Source organism: Solanum pennellii, chromosome 7, assembly GCF_001406875.1.
Source record: "Solanum pennellii chromosome 7, SPENNV200".
Taxonomy (NCBI): domain Eukaryota; kingdom Viridiplantae; phylum Streptophyta; class Magnoliopsida; order Solanales; family Solanaceae; genus Solanum; species Solanum pennellii.
Window position 1 is genome coordinate 73,449,859 of NC_028643.1, and position 14,302 is coordinate 73,464,160.

The 14,302-nt window shown below is 28.8% G+C and overlaps 1 protein-coding gene across 1 annotated transcript; it reads right to left on the reverse strand.

The window, feature by feature from the left end:
- Nucleotides 1–8,479: 8,479 nt before the first annotated feature.
- LOC107025262 (squamosa promoter-binding protein 1-like) lies at nt 8,480–11,051 on the reverse strand (the record flags this gene model as incomplete). The annotated part of the gene is made up of 2 exons (XM_027918544.1): nt 8,480–9,041; nt 10,690–11,051. Coding segments are annotated over 2 exons (540 nt in total), but the record flags the coding sequence as incomplete, so codon positions are not given.
- Between the last annotated feature and the right edge of the window lie 3,251 nt (nt 11,052–14,302).

The following is a 14,302-nucleotide window of genomic DNA, read 5'->3' on the forward strand; positions in this document are numbered from 1 at the left end:
TTTTAATATTTCCTAGGGTTATCTCATGTATCGATAATTAATTATAGTGAATAATTGTTATTTGCTTTTTGAAATTTAACTTTTGAATGTAGTAACTGTCACAATAAAACTAATAAAATATATATTTTAGGTGCAAAAATATTAATTGTGAGTTTAACATGTTTTCTCACTTAAAATAGTATTCTAGATTATAATAAAAATGTTTGAAATGTTATAAAATCAAGCTCATAAGAATATAATCATAAAGAGAAGAAGACAAGAGAAGTAGATAGAAGAAGGGGAATTTTCTTCTTATTCAAGTGTATTCAAGTCTCATATGTATATATTACAATAGTGAATGAACAACCCTATTTATAGAGTGAGAAATCACTCCAAAGGTCACCATATTAAGTATCATAATAAATAGATACATTCTTATCCAAAAAGGTTCATGTAACCTAGTGAATATGAATGGTTGTTCATGTACCAACCTTATGGACTATCCACTCATTCAATGAATTTATAACACTCCCCCTTGGATGTCCATAGATAATGTGCCTCGTTAAAACCTTACTAGGAAAAACCCTGTGGGGAAAAATTCTAGTGAAGGAAAAAGAGTACACATATCTTTTGATACGCACCATTTGTTGCCTCATTAAAAACCTTGCCAGGAAAACCCAGTGGGAAAAAACCTCGATCAAGGGAAAAAGAGTGCAACGCGTATTGTACTCCCCCTGATTAAAACATCACTTAATTTCTTGTGATGATGTCTCCAATCTTTGTATATTGTGGTTGGTATATTCTTTTTTAAAGAAAAACCACACATTTCTTGAATATGGTGTGTCATTTATCTCAACCAGACGCGCTTTTGACTTGCTTCATGGAGGACTTTTATTTCTGCAGAGCAACATTTGCTTCATTGATCCCCAAGATATTATTGTGCCTCCACATGCAAACACATAGCGTGATTGAGATAGAACTTTATGCAGATCAGATAAATATTCTGCATCTGCGTAATCAATCAATTTTGTCTTGGATTCCTCGGAATAGAATAAGCCCATAACTATGGTCCTTCGAGGATATTCAATCATGTGTTCAACACCATTTCAATGTCCTTTTATCGGGGAGAAACTGAATCTTGCCAGTAAATTTACTGCAAAACAAATATCTAGTCAAATATTGTTAGTAAGATGCACTAGTGCCCTGATTGCACCAAGATAGAGTTTCATCACCAAGAAACTCATCATCCTTCTTTTGAGATCAAACTGAATCATCATTTATGTCAAGTGATCTCATAATCATTGGGGTACTCAATGAATGCGATTTATCCATATAAAATTGCATCAAAACTTTTCAGTGTATGTGCACTGTTAGACAAATATTTCATTTGTCAAATTATCAATCTGTAGGTCAAGACAAAATTTTGTCTTACCAAGACCTTTTCATAAAAATACAAGGACTATTAGGGTCATTCTTTTGTACCCTTTTTCTTCCTTGACTATTTCAATCCATATAAGGATTCTTGAAGCTTTATTGGAAAAGTTTCTTTCAAACTCTTATATGCTTCAGACACCTCGATTGTTTCAAGGATTTTCATATAACCTTCATTGTCTAGCTAGACATTACAATTATTCATTACATGCATTCAAGTTTTCATATGTTGCCAGATCAAAACAAACCTCATTGCATCCACCAAAGGAGAAAACATCTCCAATAATGTCAGGATTTTTGCGATAAACCTTTATGCCCCAAGGCACAAACCGTATTTGATATCTTACGGTTATACTATCGCATAATAATTTATTTGTACCCCACTGACATTATACCTTGATTTATGGACTACTAGTCCAAAATGTCACTTTTCTAAGTGAAACAAAATATACTTGAATTGTGCATTTTACTTGGCCAACCATTTATCTGTCCACACTATATGACAGATTTGAATTCAAGATCCTCGTCACAATTTATATCATTGAGCGCTACCTCATATCAAAGATACCGTCGACGGTTATTTGATATCGATTCCAACAAGACATAACTTATCGAGATCTCTTCATTTTTCATTATTTCAGGTACCTGAACCTTTTTCAAGATTTTATGAAGTGTTATGTCAATGTGCTCTTTTATAGCACTTGCCTCATTATCATGACCATATTGATCATTTGCTCCTTCCTTCTTCAAGGAATTTTATATTTGGAATCGATTGGTCTATTACGCTTCCGGCGTATCATAGACTCTGTCCTTCAAGGACTTCACATTGGAGCATTTGCAGCTGAATTATATCATAGGGTCAGTGCATTCATCTGGCAACTGATTTGCAACATTATGCAACTGAATTATCCCTTGAACTTTAAGTTCACATATTTATTTAACGAGGATCTAGATAATTCATAATTAACCTCACACATAATTTTCAGCTGTCAATCATCTCTCCCCCTAATGTTAGAAAATCTAACATTCATTCCAACCTTATTTGGAAGTTCATCTTTGTGCGTGGTGGAGCAATTAAAATCATAACCGCACATTCAACATTTTAGATGAAAATTATATGGTTCCTGACCCTGAACCAATTTTAATGGGGAAACCTTGTTGGTTTGATGCATACATGTGTTGCTACATGTTAAATAAAATTATCTCATACCAAATCTTATTTGGGAGTTTTGTTCTCATAACCATGATTTAGCTATAATTAGAGGCATACAATTTCTGCTAAATCAACCAGCATTATCAATATAATTTCATAGTTTGGAACTGTGCTCTTAATTTTAACAATTCGAGCAAACAACCTTACAAAAACCAATTTGTAAGTTGACAACAAAATACATGTGACCATCGCATAGATGCATCAATCATATAGTTGCAAATGATCCACATGACAGGTGAACGGGCCCATATTCACCCTTTTATATGTTCCAAAAATTTTAGGGGATTACAATCCCAACCTTAGCTGGTACAATGATCATTTTATCAAGAGAACAAGCAACACAAGAGAATTCTTGAAGAATCTTTATTTCTTCATCATATAAATCACCTGAATTCTCAATCACGTTTGCATCACATTTAATCGGAATGGTCAACCAGTCATGCCAACTGATCTTTATTTTAGTACACTTATAATTTACTTTTACATGTGATTTCATCAGCATGTACATGTTTGTATGGAACAAACAAGAGGAAAAGTGGGGTAATCTTTTACATAAACATTTATAACCCTCTTCGGTTGTAGTGATTTATAGTCTCAATATTTATTTTCAATTCATCCGAAACTTAAAAAGTTTCTTTTGAGACTTACTACAACCCCAATATTATTCCTCTGATAATAGCACAACTCGTTAGAGCTTGCAATTAATTTTGTGTACTATCACATATTGCATGACACCATCCCTATGGTGAGCATCTCCTTCAAGGAGGAAATTATATTATTATTGTCATGGTCAAAATCATTACGAGCAAGACGTCTTTCTTGCTTTACTTTTGTTGTACCATAGGTACACAACCAATGACAAATTTGTATTGCCACACAATAATGACCACAATCCTTATAGGCAAGAACTATTTCTTTCTTTTGCCCTTTCGGTAGTTCACAATAAACATACCATAGTGACGTATAAAACGTACAATACAATTAGCCATTTCTGCCAAATAAAATTTATTTCCTCTCAAATCTCCCGTAGAGATGAGAAGTGACATATATCATTTTTTCTCAAACCTTCCATAGAGGTGAGTTGTGGCATATATCCAACCCATAATGATTTTATCACATCTGGACCCATTCTCTTATAGAATGGTCGAGCATTCACGATACTCATCACAAGTCACATTCTCTTCAAGGAATGGACTAATTATTTATATGTACTTCATAAATTTGCATTATAAGCACATTGTCATGGCTTTAAAATTCATCATATTTCCATGACACACCTCAACATCACTTTGAAAGATCAAGTGTACCATCACTTTATCTTCTTGTATCATGATAGAGGATTTATAAACTTGTCAAATTATTGGGTTGACAACATTCACAAGTCTAATGACCTTTCATACCATTTTGATAATAAAAATTGCCTTCACATTTTGAAGGACTATTTGAAGAACTCATAGTGTTCTTCCTTTTATCATTACCACAATGATGACTATTATAATTCTGTCCCTCCACGCCCTTATTCATATCATTAATTATTTGTCATCTTTCAGACTAATCATTCACTGCTACCACATTCATATGATTGAATGGAGCAAGTCAACAGGCGGATTTCAGAGTTATCACATGTTGCTACCACATTCTTTTCAAGGAATGGAGCAAATTCAATATGATGAATTTCAAGACATTTCATCAAAAATATATTATTTTTCTTAGTCATCATTTTATCATCGCTATGGTGCATTGGCTCAAACTCAATGTCTTACCCATATAAGGCGTGTTACGCCATAATTCTATGGGACTTGAACCCAATCACGGTGCATCAAAACTCTAATTGATGTCTTACCCTTTTGGTGCGATAGAACTTGAATCTATCGTCTTATCCTCAAATATTTTTCATTATGGTGCATCCGGACTTTAACCTGATGTCTTATCCTTTTGGTGCGATGAAACTTGAATCCATCGTCTTACCCTTAACCAACGGTATAATAAACCGAAGTACAACATGATTTATCTTTGAGTCTTTCAAAACAATCAAAATAATATTCAAACTCATGCTATTAAAATTTTATACCTTCTTCCATTTAAGAAGTTTTGTATAGAATGTCATATTCAACCAATAGTAGTATATGTCTTCGGTTCCTGATAATTGTTAGTGACTGAATACTATTTTATTCTAAATCATAAAATATTTTAGAAAATACATACCTGATTTTATGCATATAATACTTTGATCTTCATAACGAGATCAACCAAAATATGAGCTAAAGAAAAACAAGAACTCACTCTCAATTAGATAGAGACTCGTGCTGATAACGTGTTATAAAATCAAGCTCATAAGAATATAATCATAAAGAGAAGAAGACAAGAGAAGTAGATAGAAGAAGGGGAATTTTCTTCTTATTCAAGTGTATTCAAGTCTCATATGTATATATTATACAATAGTGAATGAACAACCCTATTTATAGAGTGAGAAATCACTCCAAAGGTCACCATATTAAGTATCATAATAAATAGATACATTCTTATCCAAAAAGGTTCATGTAACCTAGTGAATATGAATGGTTGTTCATGTACCAACCTTATGGACTATCCACTCATTCAATGAATTTATAACATGAAATTTATATTTTAAAAATTATTATCTTTTATCAACAATATTTTAGAACTTAGAAATAAATTACTAACTCTTCATATTATTAAAATAAGTTTTAGAATAACAATATCTAAGGTAATGTTTCGAACATGACAAACATCTGATTAACATAATTTGTGTTTTACGATTCCTCTATAAATTTTAGAACCCACAAGCCTGGAATTCTGGCTAGCCTCTGCTTTTATCCCTCTCGCTTTTCCATCTTTTTGTTCTCTTACTGATCGAGATTTATTATTTTAACTTTTAATAATAAGTTACATTTCCGATTTCACTTATAAAACTATGCATTGTTGTTGTTGTTGTTGTTGTTGGGTAGTCATACCGGAGTCACATTTTAAAGTTTAGGGGTATAGTTTGTTAGTATTGAGATCGTAATTAGATATTTTTATATATTTGATGAATTTTTATAATATAAATATAATATTTAAAGCAAAATAATATTGGATTTGTTCGTACTGTAATTGTACACCAAAGTGTAGATATTGAAAATCTACAGTAAAAAAAATATTTTTATGGACCTTTTATTTTCAAACAATGTCATTTGTATTTCTAATATTTTCCAAATATATAAGATGGGACTTCTATTTTTGTTATTATTCATCAACTGACGTGGTTGCTTAGAGTAAATTTGTTCACACAAAAACAATTGAATTTATCTTTTAATGATGTATGTATTTATTAATTAGATGTTGCATACAAAATTATGCATTTTTGTTATAAATGGATAAAATAAATCTAAGGCGGGAACAAATACATTTACTATTTTCACTCTTTTGATAATTAACACATAAAAACATTAAGGTGTCTAAGTAAAATTTTGAAATTTGTATGTGCATTCAACCTTTGAAGAAAATCAAAATTATATTTTCATATTTAATTATCTACCCAAAATTATATTTTAATAATATTTATGTTATTTTTTAATATTACATAATACATCTTAACAGTCACGTGCAATATATGTGCTAAAAAAATAGTTACTATATATAATCATAATCAGTGAAGAATAGGAGAGAAAAAAAAAGATAAGAGAAGTGATCTTGGGATGACAAAATATTTCGCTATTTTTTTATTAAATACACAATTCTTACAATTTTGCAACACTTCGTCTTTCTTTTCTCATTATTATTTTTTCTTTGCTATGAAAGGGCCATAGCTGTTTGTTAGAATCAAAAATTAAAGTGTATAGATACAAAATATGATAGTCACTAAGTTTTATATATAAAGTTTAGTAAGTTTATTGAATTCATCATTGTATATAATTGATCCGTCTCTATGTAGATGTCTTTTTTACGAAGGGTCTTTTGTCTTTTCAACAATGTAAGAAATAATTTTAATATTTTTCGAAAAGAGAATATATTTTGTGTGTGTTAAACAGTGGTATAGCGAGTATAAGATGGATTTAACTCTGAAAACGCTTACTTTTTTGTTCTTTTTTTATAATTTAAAAACGATGTCGCTTTGAGTATTTGTATTCACACGAGAAATGTTATTATTTTTAATTAATACCTTTTTATTATATACTGATACTATTAGTGTTGTCTTATAATATTTCATACCACATAACTCGAGATCAACGTGCAATATATGTGTCAAAAAAATTAGTGTTATATATAATTACAATTTTTTAAATTAACGTGTTCACAATTAATCTATATGCATTCAATGAATCATCTGATACAAATGTTTAACATAAATAAAATTTAATGAATTCATTTGAACTCATATTTAATTTTAATATAACTTTGTCCTCGTGTGTGAGAATTTAACATTTCACTCTTCGTTGTGGGCATGGTGATGGTGGAGCATCCATGAAGGCATGAGGTATTATAACCATAGATTTTCAAATACTTTTTGACAAATATTATTTGAGTTAAAATTTGGGTGAAATTTCACTATGTATTTTGTTATAGTATTTGGAAAACTTAATTCATGTTTTAGAAAAAAATATGATTTATACACATAAGTTTTTTAAACTATCAAAATTAACCATAAGTTTATAATACAAGTCAATTGACTCTTCGTTGCAACAAGTAACAAGTAGTGTCCATGTAACTAAAACAATGTGGTAGTTTGGAGTGAGTGCAACAAGTATCATTCCATTTATCGTGAAGTAGTCAAAACACATGATTTTGTTACCCTGAGTTGATTTTTCATCATTTTCATCAACAACCATATCATCACGAATATTTCATCACTATTTTGTTGTTCATGTAAGAAAATATGTAATGCAACGCAAACAACTACTATATAGGATGTTTTTGCAAAATATAAAAGTTTGAGGTAAAATTTCAATTTTTAAAAGTTTTCAAATAATGAATTTTATCCCAAATACTAGAAAAAAATAGAATTTGGAATTTTGAGATATTTGTCAATAATGACAAATTTTACGGACAAAACTATTTGCCAAATTTTTTCTCAAATATTAGTTGGGAAATCTATGGCCAAATGGGTCCTAAATGACCAGAAAATTTAGCCAGAATTTAACCTGAATTTTAAAAAAATAGTAATATTTTTTATTTTAAAATAAATTAATCTTACTTTTATTTTTTAATTAAAAGATATTAAAGTTAAAAAGGTAAAAATGTTCAAAAAGGTAAAATACTATTCTAGCCAAATTCTAACCAAATTTTCGAATTTTTCCAATCTTTTTTCTCATAATTTATTTTATATTCACGTGTCTTTATTTAATTCGTTATTTGCACATGTCATTGATGAGAGTGTTCTATATTCATTACATATTTGTTCGAGTGAGCGAAAAGTGTCGAAACAACACAACCAAGCCCTACTATGAATGTTTAAATGTTACGTCTCTAAATTGAGATATCTAAAGTGACACTTCGTGTCAATTTTTAAATATATGTTTATGTGTTTTGCCTTCAATCTTGAATTTTGCCTCCTTATAATTGATGAGACATTCTGAACTTTGATATACTCGAGTTTCATGATTGTATAAAAATGTAATTTTACAGAATTCTAAAAACTCATTGATTATATTGGAGCAGGATGAACCTTACACATTTGTCTAATAAGAATCAATTAACACTCTTTCATCAAAAAATAATCAATTAACACTCTTTCGTCAAAAAATAATATTCTATATAAATAAAATAAAGTTAATATATATCAAACTCTATTCTAAAGTGAATAAAGAAATTAAAGCATGGATATCTAATGGTCACCAATTCCAATACAATAGTCCATATAGTTAATATGATTATATATTATTCCCATGAAACTTATAAACACAAATCAACTTAACAATTATAGGAGCATATCTTCTTAAAACTTCTTACAATACATCTACAAAAACACAATATAAAATTGAAGTCCATAGTTCATCATTCCCCACCTCTCTAACCTTGCATATAACATTTATACATACTAATAACTTCAGAGTTATCGCGATCGCAATAAGTCCTATGTCCTATTACAAGTACATATAATATAACAATCTTTAACAACTTTAAAAGTAATTTATTGTACTTAATTATCACCGGATGGTAAGTGAATGATGATTATTATTTTAGAAATAGATTTATGACAGAAGAGAGAGAGCAAATTACTATATAAAATATGCTTTTTTTTCAACGTAAGTGAAAGTTTTTGTGAGTTGGATTTTCTTGGGTAGATATATGAATTCGATCTGCATATGATGATGAAGATGATGACGATGATGTACTCTTTCTTCGCCTTTCGTTGTGTCCAGCCAAACGTCTCCGGCAACTCCTTTTCGATTCATCAAATTCCGTCAGCTCATGAAATCTACGTAGAATTAATTTTATGGAAAATGGTCAAAAATACCCTCAACATTTGTTTTATTGGTTAGACTCCAAACAATAGCTTAGTTAAGAGTGGTACTATGTGTGTTCAACTTTAGTATAACCAAACAAAGTTCACATTTTACAAAAGGTTGAGAAATAGTGCGTCACGTTCATCTCGTTCTACTAATATATGACGTGCCCAATCACACTAGTTACATATGTATGTATAACACATGTAAATTATTAATTTCGATTAATTAGTCAGAAGGTAAATAAGTTTCTACTAGTTTGTCTCGTCATGAAGTTACTACGGATTTTCTATAGGACAAATTATAGGAATTTTCTTTTTTGCTTTACATATTGGAGATGTAAAATAGTTAGATCAACTAACAAATTAGCCTCTTTGGACCTAATTTTGTTTAATATATTTATTAATTAAGAAGAAAATATCAATCAAAAGAATATCACCAAATCAGATATCTGTAGTAATGTGTACGTGGCCAGATCTGATTTTGTTTACAGCAATTATAACGTGATAAATTAATTTAAAAATGGAAGAAAAAATCGAGATTAGGAACGTTAACTAATTATTCATTAATTAACTAAATTGTCTTCTTAATACACGATCCAAATATATGCTTGTCCATCCAAGTATGAAGAATACGAACGTGATTGCTCATTCTTTATTCGGGATCTTGAGTTTAAACTATCAGTATAGAGAAATTCTTGATAGAGAGCGGTTCTCAAAATAAGGCCCTACCCGCCCATAATCGATTGGGAGATGGAAAATGTTTTTAAAAATTGAATGAAAAAAATAGTTAAGATGACATTTTTAGCTAGTTTACATAATATTTCAACAATTTATGGTAATTATATGGTTAATTTTTTAATAGAAAATACATTCAAAGTACAAAAAAAACAATTTTCTCTTTATTTAAATCAGTTGATTTAACAAATTTTTGAAAGGCCATTTAATGTATGTGGAAAAACGAAAAGGCTAGGATCCACAAAAGTAAAAAATAAATAAATAAATAAACTAGTAGGACAAAAGATAAAAAGGCAAAGGCAAAAAGATCAATAATTTTATTGCATCACAAATTTGAATTAATCAAAACGTACCGTAAATTTGGAACAAATAAAAAATGTAGAAATAATTAATACCATATGTTATAAAACATAGTGATGTAAGATGTCTTTTTGGTTCGAATCCACTTTAAAAATGAAGCTTTAATTTTTATATTTCCATGCTATTTTTAGCATCTACCTCAACCACTTTTTCTTTTTTAACAACATACAAAAAAAAATCATCAATAATATGATATTAAAGTAACTGAATTAGTCAACCACTTAAAATTATTAAGTCAATCTACACATAATCTAATTAATTAAACCATGCTAAACTAAATTAGTCAATGACTAAGATACAATCTTTAATAGTACTATACTATATATGGTTATTATTATTATTATGTTTATACTATATAGTTACTTTCAAATTACCAGCTTTTCAACTACTTATATAAACATAGATTAGTACGTTCCATTTTTATCTATATGACAATATTTAACTAGACATAAAGTACTTTTAGAGTTTGTAAATTTAAAATTAAAGTGTCACATAAAACGAGACAAGAGATATATGATCTAACCGGCTGCATTGTTGACAGAAACGTTGGCGGAGTCCAGCGACGACGACGACTTGAGATTTAGCATGATATTCACAGACTTTATGCCTCTTATGGTATTGCTTAGCATCACTTAAATCAACATTACATTTCTCAGCTTGACAACTTCTTATTAATGAAGAAGGAGAAGAATTTGATAATAATTTCTTGTTATTATTTGTTGTGATGATTTTTTTGTTAGTATTTTCACTAGTGGAAATTACTAACAAATCATCATTTTTCTCCATGTATTTTAATTGATTATTAGCAGTTTCCTTAGAGAGAAAAAAAAAATGATTTACTAAAGTTGATGGTGAAGAAAAGAAGAAGAAAACAAAGATATATATATGTGTGTAATAATATTAAAGTGGGAATTTTTGATTGGAAAAAAAAAAGGTAGAGTGTGATGTTTATTTAGGACCACGTCCTTTGTGTACGCGTTTTTGTTTTTTATCAATCTATTTATAAGCTTGGAGGTATGCATCGGAGCACAGCTACGTAGGATCGAGGGGTTCATTCGAATTACTTTTGAAAAAGAAATTTATATTACTTTATACTCGATTAAAATTACTTTACATATATATATATATATATATATAATCTTCTTTTACTTTTTCATATATTTGTAACTTTTTATATTTTAAATTATTTAGTGAAATTTCTGACTCAAACACTACGATCGATGATTGCGTGAAAGGGAGTCGGTAAAGTAGAAATATCAATTTGATAAAGGAGGAATACAAACTAGTGTTGGTACATGTGTGGGTATGAGAAGCCAAAGAATGATTGAAAGAAAGCAACGTTTGATGATATTATAGGTTAGTCGATATTTTTATTAAGTGGAATAAAAATATTATCGTCGAGTAATTGAATTTTTTTCGAAATATGACCCTTTTCCTTCTATAGAGAGGTTGTCCGTTATGAATCTTATCAAGATATTTATATGATTTTAATGGTAAAAATATAAAAAAGTTATAAAAATCTAATATATATTATAGATAAAAAAAATTATTTATATATAATATTATATAATTTTTAGTCTAAATTTGAACTAGGTGGCTCCGCTATTATGGAAGACAACATCAAATAATAGTATGGTCCAAACTCTAATATGATAATTAAATTATATTATTATTATTAGTAATTATTATTATTATTATTATCTTTTCCTGTGATTTTCTATTTTATCATTTTCTGCATCAACAGTTCTACACTAATTTAATATCATAATATTTGAAATTGGTCTGACGTATAATATCATCAATTGCTTCCAGCTATAGTTGACCTGCTTTATTCCCCAAAATATCAGTTTAACTTTTTTTCCACTTAAAAAAAACGAATTTATTTATTTTTAAGATACTTTGAGGAATATTAACAATTGAAAATCACTATGTGACAAAAACTAATTTGAATCGAAATAGACACCATAAATGAGATCAAAATTATAGCCTAATGTTTGTAAACGCTCAAGTGTAAGCTAGCTAGTTTCAATACATCATTTTTTCGAGACATCTAATAAAATTAAAATGATATATAGAACAGATAGTTTTTTATTAGAATAATATATAGAACAGATAGTTTTTGATCCCGTTAAATGTCGTTTCCTTTTTAAATTTCCTTTATTTAGTATTTACAAGCTTACTTTTCGTTGATGAATCAAAAGATAAAATTACATAAATAAGAATATGTTCTAACGAGTGACAACTCATCGCTGATAATTTTATGATTGAATAAAAGATCATGAGGATAGTACTTTAATTTCATGTTTCATAATTACCATTTAAAATGATGAAATTGTTTTTAAAATGTATAATTTATACAATTAAGATGAATAAAAATATTTTTTCCTTAGAACATGTTTTGATTGACTTAAAAGTTTGTCAACCTTATTTTTTAAGTCATCGATAGCTTTTGAAAGTGTTTGACAACGTTAAAAATAACTTTTTTTAAAAAAAATTAAAAAGTAGGTCTCCTCTACTTCTTTATTTATTTATTTAAAAGTCATTTAAATTTGACTTTTTTTGACTTAAAAGCTACTTTTTCAAATCAATTCAAACGGGCTCTTACTGAGAGGTCTTATTGATTTTTCATTACGTAACACGATATCAAACTAGTTGAGATTCTGATACAAATATCTAACACTAAATGAGAAGAAAAAAAGAGAGGTATAAATCATATAGTTAAATCAAATTTGTTTAGGAGCGTGGAATATTAACACTTTGTTTGGATCATTGTTATCCATTGTTTCATAATGTATTGTATTGTACTCTATTGAACTGTATTGTATGATAGATACAATGTTTGGCTAGACTGTATTGTTTGTTGTTGTTTAATAACATTTTAATTGTTTGGTTTGATCGTATCGTACTGTATTGTAATTTATAAATATACTAAAATATCTTAATTATTCTAAGATAGGAGGTTTGACTAGATTTAAATAATTAAGATAAAAGGGTAAAATAATATTTTAAAATATTATGTAAATATATAATTGGAAAAAGAAATTAAGTAACAATGGGAACACACCAAATTGATTGTTCAATAAAATAGGGATTTTCATTGTTACGTAACAATGAAATTTAACAATACAACACAACACAACATTTTAAGTAACAATAAAAACAAACATTGTAGGTATAGTAACGATACAATACAATGGATAACAATGATCCAAACATAGTGTAAGAGTTTGATCGCCACATTAACGAGTGATTTACATTTCAATGTAAATTTCAAACGCGACTTTATATATAGTCAGGCTTTAATAAAAATACATATCAGACACCACGTTTGTTTTTTTTTTTAAAGAAAAAAGGACATTAGTGATGATTTCATTGTGGGCATCAAAAAAAAAATTAAAGATAAAGAGTACATGGTTGGCATTGGGTTGTCTTAGCTACTCGTGAGTGGTGGCCCCCTACTCATCAGTTAAATAAAAATATGTTAAAATTGCACTATCGAGCAGACAGGTTTCGAATGGGAACGATTCTTTGGTTGGGTCATTCCTCTAACGTTGCGAAAATACGATAACACAATGATTTAATGAGATTTCATCACGTCTAATCTTTGTTATAAAGTAAAAAGAATATTTCACTATAAAAGAATAGAACTATGTATAATATTTCGAATTTTCAACTACAACATTTTATGTAGATCTCTAATAGTTTTAAATTTACAAGGAATCGTTCGATATGACGTTTATGTAAGAAAATGAAAGTTTTTCTTAATAAAATTTTTAGCTTCGCTATTATTGATTTTTTCTTATAATTCGACGATATATTTGATGCAATCAAAAATTGAAACGTGGCATTATTGGTGCTTGATGAAGTCTGACAATTCATGGACTTGTGTCTTTTCAATTGGGTGAGGTACGATTCCTATTGCAGTGGTGGGGATGGGTTTGTCTGGCCCAACAACCCAATTAAAACATTTGGGCCCATTTGATGTACTTTGTAATTTGTACATGTGAATTCTCATAGAAAATTGTAAAATATAGCTAGATTTTATGATTTTTTTCGAAATGTATTACAATTTTTTTTAAAAAAAATGTGTATACACAAAACCGTATCCTAATTGAAATCGACTGGATAAATGTGTG